Below are 19884 nucleotides of genomic sequence, written 5' to 3' on the forward strand. Positions count from 1 at the left end.
CGCCATCGGCTGACTAAAGACATTCCACTCTTCCTCCTTTCTAAAGGTACGCCCTTTTATTCTGAGGCTGTCCTCTCCGGTCCCAGATACCCCCACTATCCTTTTATTCTGAGGCTGTCCTCTCCGGTCCCAGACACTATCCTCCAGACACCACATCCTCTCCACATCCACACCATCCAGGTCTTTCACTATTCAGTAAGTTTCAATGGGGTGCAAGCCGGTCCCTGCCATAGCACCCGCTATTGTCAATGCTGTGTGCTAACCGGTTGAACGATAGGTATTTTATTGTTACATGTGTTTAGATACAGTCAAATTCTTTCCTTAGGCCTGTGCCTAAAATGTCTGCATGCAGCCTTTCGGTTAAGGAATTTCACTGTGTGTTCAGGATAGGCAACTTTTACGAATCGGCATCATTCAGAGTAAAGGGAAAAATAATGGTGGCACATGTTCAAACGTTGGAGAGTGGATGTACTTCGAAAAGTAAGGACTTAATTGACTGCAAGGTGCCTTGGAAAGCTGCTAGCGTCGCTGTCCACCTTTTAATGGAAGCCTTTCATTTCATGAAGACAAGTCGACCTCAAGGCTGGCGAACGTTAGCGGTCGGACGGACAACTGTTCGCCCTTCGTCTGGCTGAGCTGGGGCGGCAGGGGGAGAGTAGGTGGGAGGTGGGGGGGGGGGGGGAGAAGTGGGAGACGGCACCACTCTCGGTGCTTTGAACAGCTCCTCCACGGAGTGGTGCTGCAGCCCGCTTCAACGCTGCAACCCAAACACTCCGCCTTGCCGAGGGCTGGGGGAAAGTCAGAAAGCAAAAAGGTCTCCCCCTCCTTCACTCAGTCTATCCCTCTCTCCGGTCGGCCTGCTAGTTTCACTGCTTCGTCCTCACCTCTTCCACAGCCAATAATGGACCATCGGTTCCGGCTCGGATTTGTTCTACACCTTTTCACACCTCTAGTTTAACTCTCCCACGATTATCAGTCTGAAGAAGGGTCTCGACCCGAAATGTCATCTATTCTTTTTCTCCAGAGAGTGATGCTGCCTGCCCCGCTGAGTTACTCCAGCATTTTGTGTCTATCAGCAAAAAGCAAAACATCCGTTGCCAACATATGGGGGGTGGGAGACAAACGCCTTGCTCACTCCATCCAATGTGCAAACCCTTTGCTGCACTGAAATTATGTCCCATCTCTTTCTCTCTCTCCCATTGTCTCTCCCATCCCCTCTCTCTCCTCTCTCCTCCCCTCTCTCTTCTCCTCCCCTCTCTCTTGCAACTGGGATGGGGGGGAGGTGGGGGTCAGACGGATACCATTCCCGGGCATTAGAGGAGAGGAGAGGGGAAGAGACGACGAGTAAGCTGTCCCCTCTTCTCCCCCAGCTGTTGTTCCTGCGAGCTGTGACGATGTGTTTGTTTTGAAAGCCGGGCAGCGCTGTGACTGCCGTGAGATCAGACAAGGCAGAGAGAGGGGCAGAGGGAGATAGTGAGAGAGAGAGAGGAGCGCGGCGTGTCCTCATTGCAACAACGGCGAGAGCGAACCCCTCCCACCGCCGGCACTGGTGAACCCCCCTCTCCTGCCGCATGTTGAAGGAGAGCTGAACGCCTCCAACGGTTGCTTCTCCCCGGGACGGCCGATCATCATCAGATGCCGGAATACTACCGTTAGGCCTGGCTCCATCTAGAAACCCCTTCCCCCCTCGCCTCCCACTTCATATCTGCCTCTGCAATCTCTCTCTCTCTTTCTCTCTCTATCTCTCTCTCTATATATATATATATATATATATTTCTTTCTCTCTCTCCCTCTCTCTCTCCCTCCTTCTCTCTTCTCTCTGTCCGCTCCCTCTCCTCTCTCTGCCCTCTATCTTCTCCTCTCTCGGCCGGCGAGGCTAGATCGAAGTTGCCCGCGCCCTTGCACTTGACTCCCAGAGCCGACTTCATGGCTTCGCTGTATCAGAGGATCACTGGGCAGATCAACACTTCCAGGTCTTACCCAGCCCCGGCTGAAGGCAGTCACCTCCTGGCTGGCCAATACCCCGAAGACGACACCGCGGGCAAAAACGCACGACCCCTGGAAGAGAACCGGCCCCGCATCCAGTACCAGCAGAGCGAAGACGATGTGAGAGCAATCTTCATTTGTTTGGTGTTGTACATACGTGTGTCGCCGGGTGCCGATATGCATATGTGTGTGTGTGTGAGCGAGAGGGACAGGGATATTTGTATTGCCCCACGGGGCTCTTTTGCTTTCAACCCCAAACCCTCCCCTCTCCTCCCACTCCCCTCCCATCTTCGCCCCTCTTCCCTCTCTCCCCCTCTTCCCTCTCCTCCCATCTTCTCCTCTCTCCCCTCTCTCCCCTCCATCTTCTCCCCTCCCCTCTTCTCCCCTCTCCTCCCCTCTCTCCTCCCCTCTCCTCCCCTCTCCTCCTCTCTCCTCCCCTCCCCTCCGCTCCCCTCTCCTCCCTTCCGCCTGCTTCCTTTAACCTCACACGAAGTCCCCCACCGCGCTGTTTCAAGTTGCCTGGCGTCAAGTTTTCTCATCTGAGTCGCCAACTCCCGCGTCTGGGTCTGTTCCCCTGGGCTTGGTATTTGAGGGGGTTAACGCACCACCCCTCCTGACTGTGACAAAGGTCGGGCTCTGCTTCATCTGATACGTTTGTCTGAAGTGGGGGACTTTAATAGACATTGAGACGATAGTGACCTGGGGGTTTGTGTTGTACATCTCATGCAACGGCGTGCTGCTCGCTACCGTGTAAACCTCGGTTATGTGTTTAAGAAGTTGTGTTTGCATATCACCTGGGCAACCTTTCCATCATTCCTGTCTGCAGATGTCCTTCTGGTCAACACAGGGGTGACATTTCTTGCATACATTTCTCCTTGTGGTCGCCGGTTATGCACCGGGTCTAAGAGGATGTGACCCGCGAGTTCAGTCCCCCGTCCAGTTTTATGACTAGACTCCAGCTATTCCGCAGGGATTCGGCGCCAGCGACGCCGTGTGATCCTGTACATTTTCTTACAGCTGATATGCGAGAATAAGAAGTTATTAAGATTTATCGTTCCCTTCAGGCTGACTGCTTATAGCCGGATAGTTTAATTACAGGATCTATCTTTGTTTAAAATGCCTGACACACTTGTCCCGCGATCACGACCAATACACTCACTCACTGTGGGACAGATCTAGCAACCTTGCCCTGGCCCAATCTGTGAAACATGCACCGCAATGAAGATTACTGTGGTGCATGTGTGTATATATACATATGTGTGTATGAAAGGTATGTGTGTATGTATGTAAATATATATATATATATATGTGTGTGTGTATACATTTATGAAAGGGTATATGTATGTATGGGTATATATATACATGTATGTCTATATGTGTGTGTGTTTATGGGTCTATATATCTGTATGTGTGTATCTATGTATGGGTGTATGCATGCACTGTATATATATGTGTATAATTACACACACACACACACACACACACACATATATATATATACACACACACACACGTACACACAGACAGACAGACACACACACATATATATATACATACATACATACACAGATAAATATACATACGTGTGTATATAATTATAAATATCATATTCCAGAACGTTTCTCCCTGTGCTAAAGGAAGATTAGAATATTTAATATCCGCCTATCTTTTCCCGCGCGTATTTGTTTTTAATCTACTGCAGATGAAAGTTGCGTGCAGTTTTGATTTGTATTTGAGATTGGTTGAAAGGAGACCTGTTTTAATCGGGTTGCCAGATACACCGAGGCGAGCAGAGGGGAGAAGGGGGGGGGGGGGGGGGAGGGAAGTATTTATCCTTATTCCCACCACCCCGCCCTTAGATTTGAAACTTGTCTAGCAAAAACAAGGAACGCAGGCTGTTGTTGTTGTTGTTTTTGTTGTCGTTGTTGTACTTGCCACAACAAACTACCTCATCCTGTCCTTTAAGAAGCGGACTTTCAGCTTTAATTTCGACAAGCTGTTCCAGAAACAGCCCTTCAGCCACAGAAAGCATTAGCTGTACGCTTGAGTTTCCAACCGCACGCTAAGTGGCTTCTAAATCGCACTGAGATTAATGTTTTATAGTACAACATTGCCAAGTTAGCGGCTGGTCATGTATAAAAGAGAACACGGGAGGCCGAATTAGCTTTGCTCTTCTTTCATTTGCACTTTAACCCTTTCGATGGACACAGGGCTTGAAATTAATCCAAGGTCAGATTGTCAAACATACGGTAAAGAATAGTGGAAATATAGCGTCAATATATCTATTAGCAGCAGGTGTCGCTTTCTATGTCGCCAGCGTTGTGCTTCCACCCGGAATACTAATCCTGGCTCATTTCTGGTGCTACATAAGTGTAGGCTGGATTGTCATTTGGCTTTGCATTCGCCCAGCGTTAGACCTCTAATGGCCAGTGTCGCTGGCAAAATGAATATTTATTACGCATTGGCTAATTGCCGCGAAGGAAGGGGTGATTGATTATCCGTGCTCCTGTCACCATCCGTGTTCCTCCGTTGCCGGTCCAGCAGGTTCAGGAACAGCTTCTAGCCTGCGGCTGTTACCCTACTTAACTCTGCACCTTGGTGATTGCCAGACACCCCCCCCACACACTCACACACACACACATACTCCTTCCCCCAGTGACTGATCTCCCCCCAGAAAATTGCACTACTGCTACACATATATATATATATATATATATTACAGTTCCATTATTCTGTGTTCACACTTCCGGGTGAGATGCTAACTGCATTTCGTTGGCTCTGTACTTGTACACTGCAACTGCACAATGACAATAAAGTTTGAATCTGAATTTGAATCTGAATCATTTGCAAGCTCCGGGTGGATACGCTAGTTGAGTAGAAAGTTAGAAGACCGAAACAGAGCAAAACAGTAATCCCCCCCCCCCCCCCCCCCCCCCCACCGCAAATCTATGTCCTCTGGTTCTTGTTTGCCCTCCTCTGGGTAAAATACTGTGCATTCACCCTATCTATTCCCCACATGATCTTATGCAGCCTTTATAAGATCACCACTCAGCCTCAATAGACAATAGGTGCAAGAGTAGGCCATTCGGCCCTTCGAGCCAGCACCGCCATTCAATGTGATCATGGCTGATCACCCCCAATCAGTACCCCGTTCCTGCCTTCTCCCCAAATCCCCTGACTCTGCTATCTTGAAGAGCCCTATCTAGCTCTCTCTTGAACGTATCCAGAGAACCGGCCTCCACCGCCCTCTGGCAGAGAATTCCATGGACTCACAACTCTCTGTGTGAAAAATTCCTCCTGCGCTCCAAGGAATAAAGTCCAAGCCTGTCCAATAGCTCAGGCCCTAAAGTCCTGGCAACGTCCTCATAATTGTTCTCTGCATTTGTCCATACTCAACAAGTCCGGCCACTCTCTAGGATGGAGGACAACCTGCAAGGAGAGCTGTTCCAGCCACTTGTTGCCACTTGCCTTCTTGTTGGTAGAGTTAAAGGGTTTGTGAGATAGTTAAAGGAAGTTCAAGAGAATTATCACCATGTATCTTACACAGGGTTCTGACTGTAGGCATCTTATATACTGTAGAGTGGAGGGTGGGAGTTTTTTTTAACCAAAGGCTAGTCGAAAAGACCATTTGTCCTGAATACATTCAGTTCCTGGCATATTGTTAGAGTTGGGCTCATTAGGAGCAGCAAGGTGGTGCAGCGGTAGAGTCACTGTCTTGCAGCGCCAGAGACCCGGGTTTGATCTTGACTACGGGTGCTGTCTGTACGTTCTCCCTGTGACTGCGTGGGTTTTTCTCCTGCTGCTCCGGTTTCCTCCCACACTCCAAAGACGTGCAGATTTGCAGGTTAAATGGCTTCTGTAAATTTGTAAATTGTCTCTGATGTGTAGGGTAATGCGAGTGTAGGGTGATTATTGGTCGGCATGGATGCGATGGGCCGAAGGGCCTATTTCCACACTGTATCTGTAAGTGTATCTCAAGTGGACACCATTCTTCATACTCTTTGCCAATGGTGGAAGCGATTTGGCATGTCAGGAAGTAATTCACTCATCTTTGTCTCAATCTCTAAACTGCTCTTTTTGTGGAGGGGGTGATAGCACTGTGCCTGTTCCAGTTACATTTCAGGTCAATGGCCCCTTACCAGATTTGGAATGTGGGGGATCCATCTGTGCTTCTGCCATTGAGTGTTGCGTCTATGACACACCTTTGAAACGCTCAGTACCATGCCATAGAGTCATGCAGTGCAGAGATAGGCCCTTCGCACTATCGAGTGGCCACCTATACTGATCCGGTTTTCCATAATCACACATAACATGCAACACACGAACAGGCCCCTCAGCTCACAATGTCCATGTTGAAGATGATCCCAAGTTAATCACCTCTGCCTATATGTGATACACATCCCTCCATTCTCTGCATATCCATGTGCCTATCTTTAAGCCTCTGAAACATCATCAGCATATCTGCTTCCACAACCGCACCCGACATCAGGTTCCAGGCACTCATAACTCTCAGTGTAAAAATAACTAGCTCACACATCTCTAAACATTTACCCTCTGGCCTTGAGCCATGCCCTCAAGTGTTTGACATTTTCACACTGGGATTAAACCTCAGACTGTACACTCTATCCATAATACACCCTCTCCTAATGTTATATAGTTCTACCAGGTCTCCCCACATTTGCTGATGCTCCAGAGAAAATCCATCATTATCCAGGTTTGTCCAACCTCTCTGTATAGCTAATACCCTCTAGTCCTGGACCTGGATCTTAGCCTGCTGTGCCTTGGTGATTTAAGCGTTCATCTAGATACTTACTAAACGTAGTGAGAGACTTTCATCCACCACCCACTCAGAGTGTGAGTTCCAGATTCTATCTGCTCCTTGAATAAGAAAGTTCTTCTCCAGATCCCCTCTCCCACTCTTATCAGAAGCGACACTCTCTGCTCTCTGCCATTTGGAAAGGTCTCTTCCCATCCACACAAGCAACCGCTCATGACTGTCATCGCCACAGCATCCGAGATATTACCTGGGTCTCTCTGCAAGTGGGTACACACTGTTTCATTACGTGAGCTATTATTGCAAGACACTTCAAGGGAACGAGCATTGCAATCCTAATTTTGATCTTATGCTCGTTGCAAGGTCGTTGATGAAACAAATAAATATATATATATATATATATATATATATATATATATATATATATATATATATATATATTCATAGTGGTGACTGGCTTCCAAGAAAACCACCCCTGGTAATTACTGCTATGCAAATAATTATGCATTGTGTAATCTATAAAAGACATTTAAGCCAAGTATCCAATATTTTCTCACGGTACCAGGGCCTTTTTTGCAATGAACAGCTTCGAGCCCAGATTTTACACGGAAACTGCTGTGGCCACAGTTCATGATTAATGATACCTCATTAACAGCGAAACCATGCCAATAACCGTGATTCAGTCTCGTCACTACAGAATCTAACATGTCACTGATTGGTGTAGTCTGTCCTCCATGCCAACTGCTCTGCAATAAAATGAACAAAGGTTGGAGCTTCATATTTTTGTAGCGTATTGTCATTTCAGAGTTGACCCCTGTGTTTTTTTGTTTAGAATCTCTCCTCTTTTGTCTCCCGTTGCCATGGTAACTATTTTCAATATTATCTTGACCCTCTTTTGTACAGTAAATCCATTAAGTGTAGGTACTATTTTTGAGGTATGCGTTTAAAATAGATGCTTTTCATCACAATCCATTCACTCTCTTCAAATGAGTTGTATTTTCAGCAGCTGAACAGGTCAAGTCCGATCAGGCATCATTTTGGAACATAGAGAGCAGTCATGAATATAGAAATTGGTAACTACCCTCAATGTGAAACATCCACGCAACATTATAAATCACTTACAGTTTTGTGTTTAGCACCATTTTTTTTGGATACCAAGATTGAATTTTACCTTGAACTCAGTCTCTGTGGCTGTTCATTAAAATGCACAATCTGGTTCAAGATATTTATTAACTGTTGTTTTGGCTGTTGACACAGAGCAAGCCAACAAGATCACTCATTTACTTGGTTTGTGATATGCCTCACAAGCTTGGGTGGGATGACAAAATAACATTAAAGTCACATGTTTTATATATATATAATGATGATTGTATTAATTCCCAATAATCAACTAAGGTGAGAAAAAACATTTTCATCCAGAGAGTTGTGAATTTATGGAATTCCCTACCACAGAGGGCAGTGGAGGCCAAGTCACTGGGTGGATTTAAGAGCGAGTTAGATAGAGCTCTAGGGGCTAGTGGAGTCAAGGGATATGGGGAGAAGGCAGGCAGGGGTTATTGATAGGGGACGATCAGCCATGGCCTCCTCCTGCACCTATTTTCTATGTTTCTATGTATTAATTTTCATCAAGCCCACATTATTAATGTCATTCATAGCTTTCACTATCATCATGGGGAAGGAGTATGGTACTTGGATTATGGTCCTCAATGATTTTCTCCCAAACTATCACAGTATAGTGATACTGTAGTGATACTTATAGTGAACAATAGATATGCCGGGGCAACTTTGTAATTGCAAATTATTATTTTATCTCAAGTAGCTTTTTGGAAATCAAGCTAATTAGATGCACTATCACTCCAGGAAGCCTTGTATTGTGGTAAAGATCTGAAATCCAGCAGGTGTGAAGAGAATAAATGATTAGTGCATGACATCCACTTCTAGATCCACGTTATACGAAGGATGTTGAGACCATTTAAACGAGATTATCTCAAGTTATCTCAACCTGGGTTTCTATCTTGGAGCAAAGACAAATAGAGATAATTATATCAGAAATATCCAGGATTATGAAGTGGTGCAGGTTAACGGGTAGCTTTAAAAATTGACTGTACATTGAAGGGAGTTATTGAGTTCAATGAGGGAGAAGGACAGCAGAGTGCATCTAATTGATGACTATTTACTTAAAAGCATTGTCACCTGGACCAATATCCTATGGAGACAGAAGAATGGGAGATGATCTCATTGAAACATATACAATTCTTATAAGGCTTGGTAGAATGCAGAGAGGATGTTTTTACTGTGGTGAGCGGCTGGTAACACACTCTTGGAATAGGAGGGTACATGGGACTGGGTTAAGGAGACATTTATTTTGTCATTCAGTATTGTGGCCTGTTGGAATTCACCGTTTAGGTTTATTATTATCATGTGTACCAAGGTTCGGTGAAAAGCTTTGTTTTGCATGCGATCCAAACTGATCAGATACTACTATAGATAAGTACAATTAAGTCAAACACAAGTAAAATAGGTAGAGCAGAAGGGAAGATACACAGTAGTGAATATATTTCTCAGGATTGTAGCGCATCAGTTCCATAGACAAATGTCCACAATGCGGTAGAGATGAATTAGATAGTACTCTGGCTTATGGACGGACCTGATAACAGAGGGGGAAAATCTGTTCATGAGTCCACTGGTGCTTGCCTTCAAGCTTCTGTATCTTTTGCTGGATGGGAGCAAGAGAAGAAGGAATGAGCGGGGGTGGGGCAAGTCTTTGATTATTTTTTTACGAGGCAACATGAAGTGTAGATAGAGCCAATGGGGGAAATGCGGTCTGTGTGATGGACTGGGCTACATCATCGACTCTCTGCAGTTTCTTGTGGTCTAGGGCAGAGCTGTTCCCAAAACAAAGATTTGATGCAACCCAAAAGTATGCTTTCTTTGATGCATCTGTAGAGGTTTGTAAGAGGCATTGGAGACGCTGAATGTCCTCAGTCTTCTCCAGCAATAGATGCGTTGGTGTACTTTGTTGGCTGTTGCATAAATGTAGTGGATCCATGAGAGGTAATATTATCATCAAGGAACTTGAAACTCTCAACCATTTCCAGGGCGGCAGAGTGGTGCAGCGGTAGAGTTGCTGCCTTACAATGCCAGAGGCCCAGGTTCAATCCTGACCTAGGGTTATCTCTGTAGGGAGTTTGTATGTTCTCCCTGTGACTGCATAGGTTTCCTCCAGGTGCTCCAGTTTCCTCCCACATTTCAAACCCACAGGTTTGTAGGTTAATTGGCTTCTGTAAATTATCCCTAGTGTGTAGGATAGAACTAGCGTATGGGTGATTGTTGGTCGGCATGGACTCAGTGGGCCAAAGGGCCTGTATCCATGCTATGTCTCTGAACCAATCTAAAACCAAACTAAATGGCACTGAGGCACCATTCTCTCCGTCGTTCTGGTTCCTCTCTTTTTCTCTTTTCTCTTGCACACAAACATACACACAAACACAAACACACACACACACACACACACACACACACACACACACACGCACACACAATCGTTTTTGCACACTCTCTCATTCATCTCTTTTGATATTCCTTGTAGTGAATTTCTTGAACAAAACTGTTGATCACCAGTACTAATGACCCACCTTGTGGCTCAGCATCAGACCATGTTTGCAAATGTTCCCGTGAAGCTTCCTGATCTGATTCATCATATTAAGGATGCTATATGAATGCAAACATACCCATATGCCTGCAGGCTCTTTCTGCACAGACTGTAAAGTGCTAATGTCCTTTGTGATTGCCATCATGCATCAAACCAATGGTCTCTGTGATGAGGAGTTCCAGCACAACACTCCCTACTCACTCGGAGCAATTCACCTGATCAATCTATTAAATTAGATGCAGCAAAATGTTTGAGACTATAAATCATTTTTGATCAATTCTTTCATTTATATTTTGGATGCGATATTAAATCACGATCGAGTCCAATCATTCAGATGGAAGTGAAATATCTCCTGACACCAGTTCAAAGATGAACCAGGGAGATATTAGGCCGCCTAATATTTATTCCTGAACCAACATCATTAAAGCAGAATACTGATGGTCGGGCTTCTGGTAAAGAATGTGCAAGCTGCAGGGCACCATTGGGAGCACCGTCATTGAACTCCAGTGATCTGTGTTCGATCCCGACCACGGGTGTTGTGACTGTGGGGTTTGCACATTCAGTCTCTAACTGTGGTGCTCCAGTTTAATCTCACACAACAAATATGAGTAGCCGCTATATGTTTGTGTGTAGAGTGAGTAGATGAGGAGGAGTCAGTTGATGGGAATATGCTTATGAATTGCAAACATTGGTAGAATTTGGAGAGAGGTGGGGTGGTGGTGGTTTGTGTCTGGGGGGGTGGGGGGAGGGGGGCGATGATGGGAATGTGGGGAAGATAAAGTGGGCCAGTGCTGGATTAATGTAAACATGGGCGCTTGATGGTTGGCATGGACAGTAGGTGAGGCACTGTATCTGTGACACAATATATATATATATAGGATTTCTATTTTGTGTGGTTTCCAAATATCCATAAATGTCTGCATTTGTAGCCTGGAGGACATAGAATGAGGAATATTGGGATAATATGTCCCATGGTTAGCTGTGGTACAAATGTATAACCTTAGAGATACTTAGCTGGTAGAGCTGCTGCCTCACAGCGCCAGAGACCCGGGTTTGATCTAGACCTCTGACTGTGCGGAGTTTGCACGTTCTCCCTGTGACTGCATGGGTTTCCTCTGGGTCTCCATATCCAGAAGAAATGCTGGCTTGTAGGTTGTAAAATTGCCCCTAATGTGTAGGGATTAGATGTGAAAGTGAGATAGCATAGAAATAGCATGAAGAGGTGGCCAATGGTCAGTGCAGACTTGGTGGTCTGAAAGGCCAGTTTCCTTGCTATAACTCCACTCTGATGTTCTACAATGGTACCTTGGAGGGGGAAAAATGTATTTAATTAACTAGTACGGGTGATTAGTACGGCTGTCGGGTTATGGGAAGAAGGCAGGAGAATGGGAAAATCAGCCATGATTGAATGGTGGAGTAGACTTGATGGGCCGAATAGTTTAATTATGCTCCTGTAACATGAATTTAAGAACAAGGTAGACAAAAATGCTGGAGAAACTCAGGGGGTGAGGCAGCATCTATGGAGCAAAGGAAATAGACAACGTTTTGGGTCGAAACCCTTCTTCAGACAAGGTTTTGGTACAATTACTAAAGCTGAGAAGTTACTTTTATTCTTTGATACGGAGGCCAAAACTATGAAATGGTGATCAAGGTTAATTATTCTTGATTGAAATGTATGTGCAAATAACTCACATGGCTCGAATCCGATTAAAAATAAACAGGTGATATTTTATTTACATCAAGTTTTTCATACTGTCAAACCAATTTTATGATCATCAACAAAGATCTCGTAATGGAAATGAAAGTGATTCATTTCCACTCGAAATCCTCGTGTCTCCTGCACTACTATAGGGAAGTGTCACTGAAGCCCACGTTAGACATTATTCTTTCACAAGTAGATTTCATTACTACGCTTGGTCTGAAAAGTAAATAGCTTTTTGTGTGCGGTTTGACAATTAATCTAGAGTTAATGTATAAGGGTATAAGTAGGCTAAATATGTCTAATCGAATGGGCATTCGTGATACAGTGAGCAAAAGGACACAAAGTGCTGGAGCGGGTCAGGCAGCATTTCTGGCGGATGTGGATTGGCAACGCTTGATTCAGACGCTTATAGAAAGCTGTTGGTCTGGTGAAGGGGACGTTCCAATTCAAGTCAAGTTTATTTGTCACATACACATACGAGATGTGCAGTGAAATGAAGAAAATCTGTGGACACAAAAAGCTGGAGTAACTCAGCGGGTCTAGAGAAATGGAATAGGTGATGTTTCGGGTCGAGATGTCTTCAGTCTGAAGTTACTCCAGCTTTTTTTTTGTGTCTATCTTCGGTTTAAACTAGCATCTGCAGTTCCTTCCAACACATGAAGAATCTGTACACTGGGAGCTGTCCAATGTAGCAGGTGCTGAAAGCCGCCTGAATCATCTGCTGGTTGTACAGGGTACATACATATTGCAAGGCGGTATCTGGTGCGATCAGAGGGCATGTGTAGCTATAAAGGACTGATCAGAGGATTTGGGTGCAAATAAACGATTTGCGTTGCAGTCAGAAGTCTGGGTTGTAACCAGGGAGTTGATCAGAGAGTACACAAAAATGCTGGAGAAACTCAATGGGTGCAGCAGCATCTATGGAGCGAAGGAAATAGGCAACGTTTCGGGCCGAAACCCTTCTTCAGACGGTTTGTTTGTCTTTGGTGGTAATTACCCGGTTTCAGTTTAAACCAAGTTTCACCTGTTCCCCTTGTGTCAGTGAATGTGTAGCTTTTTGCAGGGTTATTAACATCGAAGCCCCTTTTAACACATGGATTTAAAACTCTGGCAATCTGAATGTGTATTGCTGAAAGGAGGTAATGTGCTTGAATTATATCATCAATATTTGACGTGTTAGCTCAGGAATCTGCAAGCAAATTCTGTAGGTATGTGTACATGGCCTGAAGCCTGACCGGCAATCAGTGGTAAATGATACATTATAAGTTATTAATTTACTATTGATCTACTCTCTAATATTGCATATACTGGAAATATATGGCAAAACATTAAAACATTATCAAATAATCTTTAATTCTGAATGAATCCTCTGCGATTGTTAAGAACATCGATCTTCATGAAAATCAATAACACGTTGGCATAAGGCTGGCATATTTGAAGCGGATATAATCAAAATATGCACATGGTTTATTAGGACGAAATAGTAAACAACAGTCAAAGTGTTGACATAAATTTTTATTACTCATCTCTTATTTCCCCAATTTTCCTTCCAGATGAATATTTTTCATAATTTTAGAATAAATAATGAATTGTTTGTTTACTTAATTTGCATAGATGCGTCATATTGTGGAATACATTTGACTAGATATCAGTGAAGTAAAGCATGAACAAATCAAACCAAAGGGATTCTGTGCACGGGGATCACCTGCAGTTAATATTAATGAGAAGATTAAAATAAGGCCATTTATGACCACGTTTTAACCTGGACTCGCTCTTCCACAGCCAACAATGGACCATTGTGGGCTCCACCTTCCCTTGGTCATTAGTGCCAGCTCTGATTTGTTCTGAACTTTTTCATACCTCTAGTTTTCTCTCTCCCCTGATTCTCAGTCTGAAGAGTCTCGACCCAAAACATCACCAATTCAGGCAACTGAGTCATTCTACCACAACCAGAGAGCAGTCCTGAAATACTATCTAGCTCATTGGAGACCCTCGGACTATCCTTGATCGGACTTTGCTGGCTCTACCTTGCACTTAAACGTTATTCCCTTATCATGTAAATACACTGTAAATGGCTCGATTGTAATCATGTATTGTATTTCCGCTGACTGGATAGGATGCAACAAAGCACCTCAGTACATGCACCTCAGTACACGTGACAATAAACTAAACTGAATTTATTTTCTCCAGAGATGCTGCCTGACCCGCTGAGTTACTCCTGCGGATCAATCACAATGAGCTGATTTGATCCATGTCTGGTTTTACTGTTGTGCACCCGATCCGTAATCCAGTTCGGATTTCTACTACGTCATCTAGTGTGCCGGTTGGGCTATTCTTCAGATCCATCGAGGAGCTTGAACCTACAACAGTTATGTGTATTCACTCTATGTGTTCTGCTAATAAAGAACTCATATACAAAGCTGAACGACTCAGTGTTTATACATCTTCATACAACTCCAGCACATCTTTTGTATAAACCAGCATCTGCAGTTACTTCCTACCCATTTATTTTGGTTGGTTCAAAAGTAGAAAGAGTAAGCATTAATTCAGTCTGCTTTCATTAATTTAATCTGGTTCATAACTATCTTCTTGTAACTCCAGTAAAGTGGCAGATTTGATATTGGCAGCATGTTCACGAAAGACAGCAACATGAATGGTGCAGTATTGGGGGCACACTTTACTCATCTGTCATGGAGTTTCTGTCACAAGGGCAGTATTTACTTCCCATTATGAATCACCCCGAAGAAGATGGCGGGGAACCATATTTTCTTTAAACTTTTGAAATCCAGATACTGAAGGAAGTTGCGCAGTATTGATGGATAAGGATTCTCTGAAATGTTCATAGAACATGACAATAAAGAGGGATCCATGTTATATTTCCAGCTTTCAATGTAGTGTGATTTAAGATGACAGATTTTCCGTGCAACCTTCTTCTTCCGGATGGGAGATTTGAGAAGTTTTGTTTACAGAGTATTATATAGTCATAGAGCTTATACAGCATGAAAGTAGGCCCATCCATGCCTATGAATTTGTGAGTGTGATCATGTGAAGGTATATAAATGCTTCTGTAGAAACAATGAATTACTGGTTTACACTAAAGGACACAAAAGTACTGGAGTAAATTCATGTCATAGGACATGAGGACATTCGGCCCATCGAAAATACCCAATGACTTGGTCCCCATAGCCGTCTGTGGCAATGAATTTCACAGATTCACCATCCTCTGACTACAGAAATTCCTCCTCATCTCCTTTCTAAAGGAATGTCCTTTTGTTCTGAAGCTGTGCCCTTTGGTCCTATACTCTACCACTACAATTAACCTACAAACCCACATGTGTTTGGAATATGGGAGAAAACCAGAGCACCAGGAGAAAACCCACACGGTCACAGGGAAAGTGTACAAACTCCGTACAGACAGCACCCGTAGTCAAGATCAAACCCAGGTCTCTGGTCCTGTAAGGCAACAACTCTACTGCTGCACCACGGTATCACCCTAAGTTTGTCGTGAGACATGATCAGTTTAAGCAAGAGCTCAACAATCAATGGTCTATTACCTGGAATTAAAATGACGTTAAGTTACAATTTACACATGTTTGAGTTTCTTTACCGCATACTAAACCTGACTGTGCAAATCGCAATCCTTCAAGATTGTGAATGTTATGTACTAGCAGTCAAAGAGTCCTGACAGGGCAAAAATAGATTCTTTGGATATTTGACAAAAACGGTGCTGATTCCAACATGCTAAAGTCAGCTGAATAGGAGACAGCCTGGTATACGGTATGTGAAAGACCAGCACCAATACGACAAAGCTATCATTACAAAAAGCAGCTGTGGGATATATTGCTCGGGTGATGATAAACTAAACAATGCAATAAGCTCCTTGGTTAGACCTTAGCCAGAAAATTATTCCCATCATAGATTCCCTCACAGTCTAAATGATATACTGTATGAGTCTTGGAAAAGGTTCAGAGAAGCACACTAAATTAATGCCTGGCTTAATAAACCTGAATTATGAGGACTTAACACAATCAAAGTAGCCTTCAGTCTTAACATCCATGACATAAATTTCAAAGAGATCTAATTAAGGTTTTTTTTTTAAATTAAAGGAACCTATTTTGTCCTTGTGTAATGCATGCGAGTTCAACAGGTCATGGAGGACCCAGGGGATATGAATCTAGGTTACGGACACATAGATCTAGCTCAGCTGCTGGCTATTGTAACCCGGTTGTTGAGCGATGGAGCAAGCTGTCTACATCAGGTGTGAGGACAGATACTCTGCAAACATTGTAAAAGGCGACGAGTGATTGTCAGTGCAGATCCCAAAAGGGCTTCATTCAACTGTCCAACTCCTTTTTATTGGAAGAAACAAAGAACTGCAGATAATTGGCTAATGCACAAAAGGACATAAAGTGCTGGAGTTACTCAGCGGGGCAGGCAGCATCTCTGGAGGACATGGATAGGCAACGCTTTTGGTCGAGACTCTTCTTCAGATGGAATTGACCTGCAATATTAACCTTCCCTTGCTACAGATTCTAACATCTCCCCCCCCCCCCCCCCCCCTCCCGTCTCCCCCACCCCCCCCTGCCCTCCCTTCCCTCCCTTGTGCTCCACTTGGACTCCAACCTATTTATTCCTCCAATCACCCCCTCCCCCAGCTTCTCTCTGGCTTCACAATTTGCAACTCCTCAAACCTAACTTCCACCCTCTGTCCTTTTCCCTGAACTTTGTTCTAATCATCTGACAGTCAAAACCCCGCTCGCCTACTTCCTGCCACGCTGTGCCCGACCCCTCCCCTCTTTCAGCTTTCTTCTCCCTCACCTTCCCCCCATCGGTCTGAAGAAAAGGTTTGGACCCAAAACTTTGCCTGTTCATGTTCTCCAGAGGTGATGCCTAACCTGCTGAGTTATTCCAGCAATTGTGTCCTTTTTGTTTGATGTGAGTCTGATCTGTATTCTGCACTTCGCATGGCACAGTGGCACAGTGGCGCAGCAGTAGAGTTGCTGACTTACAGTGCCAGAAACCCCGTTTCAATCTTGACCACGGATGCTTTCTGTATGGAGTTTGTACGTTCCCTGGTGTGTAAGATAGAACTAGTTTACGGGCGATTGCTGGCTGGTTATTTGTCCTCTGAAAATTGACCCTATTGTGCAGGGAATGGATGTGAAACTGTGATAATAGAACTAGTGTGAATGGGTGATTGATGGTCGGAGTGGACTGAATGGGCCAAAGGACTTGCTTCCAGACTGTATCTCTAAAATAACCTAAGGTACAGTCGCAAACATTACCTTGGCAGATTAGTTTTATGCCGAATGGCCTAAATCTGCTTCTATGTCTTATGACTGTGGTGGAAGCCGAGTTGATTACACTGAGGCTGTACAGAGTCGCTGTGTTTTCAGTGGTGTCTTGTGTCCTGGGAGTTGCTAAGCCGGTGTTGCAAGGGCCTGGCGATGCTGCTGATGTCCTCCATTGCTACTCCATGCCGCTGCAGGCCGCATCCGATCGACACACACGTCAGAACTCTGCGGGGCCTCCAGTGGTGTCTGATCCAGGCGATCACCCAGACACATCGACCCTCTGACTCGCTACCTTCATGTTGCTGCACCTCAACCACCGTTCCATCTCAGCGCTCCAGGGGGCTCCCATAGCCAACCTCGCATCCCCCCCAAGCATCTCCAATGGTGCAGGAGGCGAGTCTACCATCTTCTCCAATATCAATACTGCAAGCCTTCACTTTAATAGGCATGACTTTCTATCAATTTTAGCGGGATATATAGAGCAGCTACCGAGTGGAGAAGTATCCGACTGGGTTTAATATGAGTGAGTGTCAGGTGTTGCACTTTGGGAGGTTGAATATAAAGGGAAAGTATACAGTTAACACACAATAGGACACAAAAGTGCCAAAGTAACTCAGTGGGTTAGGCAGCATTTCTGGAGAACGTGCATAGGTGACGTTTTGGTTTGAGTCTCTTCTTCAGACTGAAGGAGGGTCTAGACACGAAACCTTGCTTATCTACCTTCTCCAGAGATGATGCCTGACCCGCTGAGTTACACCGGCACTTTGTGTCCTTTTTTGTATTAAGCAGCATCTTCAGTTCTTTGTTTCTGCGGTTAATGGTCTTTAACAGCATTGATATACAGAAGGATCTTTGGGTCCAAATCCACAGTTCCCTGAAATTGGCAACACAAGTAAATATAGTCGTAAAGAAGGCATATGCTATGCTTGCTTTCATTGGTCCGGGCATTAAGTTTAAGAGTCAGGAAGCCATGTTGCAGCTTCACAGGACTTTAGTTATGGATGGGCCTGTCCCAATTAGGCGATTTTTCAGCAGGCTGCCGGAGACTGTCAAATTGCCGGCAGTCGCCTGAAAAACTGGCCACTGGAACGGCGACTGTCACAGTGGAACACACACACACACACGCGCGCGCGCACACGCACACGCACACACACACACACACACACACACACACATCGCTTCCTTCACCAGCCCGTTATGCAAGCGGAGGACAGGGCAAATGGGGGGAGCGCCGTCTTAAATATTCACACAGTCCAAAGACAAGGTGATACAGAGCAGACACACACCACGATGAACAGGAAGATTGGCGTTGTAATTAAGACAGCTAGCACAGTGTACAATAAGTCCTTTAAAAGAGGGGGGTGGGGGGGAGAGGGGGGAGAAGAAGTGGAGACAACATTTAATAAGCCAGAGATTCACGTCTGTGAAGCTCGGCGGACAATAACGTTACCGGTCGGTTATCCTTGGTTCTGAAAACTGCTGCTTACCTTTTTTTTCCCCAATGAGTCAATTAAATTCACCGGTCAGCACCGGCTACAACCTACGAGAACCTTCAACCTCCTGGCGACCCACCTACGACACGAGAATTCTCGCTACTCTCCATGGTGCTTAATTCTAGTCGCGGCTATTTTTTCAACACACTGCGGCCACCATAATGAGGCTGCGATTAGTTCCCAGAATACGGGAAGTCCTTGCGACCATGAAGGCGACTCCCCGCAACTACCTGCGAACATATGGCGACCATGTGGCGACTGCGTAGTCTCCTGCAGTCGCCTAAGTGGGACAGGCCCATTGGGCTGCATTTAGAGTATTGCATGCTGTTCCAGTGGCCTTATTACAGGAAGGACATAGAAGCTTTGGAGAGGGTGCAGAAGAAGCGTAACAAAATGCTGCCTGGATTAGTAAGTATTAGCTATCAGGAGATGTTGGTCAAATGGATTGTTTTCTCCGGAACATCAGAGGCTGAGGGAAGGCCTGATAAATAAATGGATAGGATAGGTTTCGAGGGATATGGGCCAAACGCAGGCAGGTTGGACTAGTGTAGATGGGGCATGTTGATTGTTGTGGGCAGGTTGAGCTGAAGGGCCTGTTTTCACACTGTATCACTCTATGATTCCATATCATGAGTGACATTGATAGACTGTCAGAACATTTTTCCCAGGGTGGAAATGTCATAAGACTAGGCAACAGAGTTATAAGGTGAAAGGAGGGAAGTTCAATGTAGATGTGCAGGGCAAGTCTTTTACGCAGTGAGTGGCGAGTGTTTGCAACATATTGCCAGGAGGGGAGGTGGAAGAGGACACAATACAGGTGTAGTGGCATTTAAGACATTTTTGGATATGCAGGGAACAAAGGGATGTGATTCATGTGAAGGCAGAGGAGATTAGTTAAGCATGTTCAGCATGGACATTGTTGGCTGAAGGGCCTGTTCCAATACTGTGCTATCCTATAGCCTCTGTTCTATGTTTTGTGAGGG

At 44.8% G+C, this 19884-nt stretch overlaps 1 protein-coding gene across 1 annotated transcript in view; it reads left to right on the plus strand.

Moving 5' to 3' along the window:
* The first annotated feature begins 1785 nt into the window (after nt 1-1785).
* The window catches only part of dpp6a (dipeptidyl-peptidase 6a), a 664537-nt gene continuing 646438 nt past the window's right edge, over nt 1786-19884 (plus strand). The window contains exon 1 of the mRNA XM_055664215.1: nt 1786-2106. Coding sequence (XP_055520190.1) covers nt 1927-2106 — 180 coding nt within the window. The 5' untranslated portion in view covers nt 1786-1926. The remainder of the gene's footprint in view (nt 2107-19884) is intronic.

The sequence above is a fragment of the Leucoraja erinacea genome, chromosome 2 (assembly GCF_028641065.1).
Source record: "Leucoraja erinacea ecotype New England chromosome 2, Leri_hhj_1, whole genome shotgun sequence".
NCBI classification, from domain to species: domain Eukaryota; kingdom Metazoa; phylum Chordata; class Chondrichthyes; order Rajiformes; family Rajidae; genus Leucoraja; species Leucoraja erinaceus.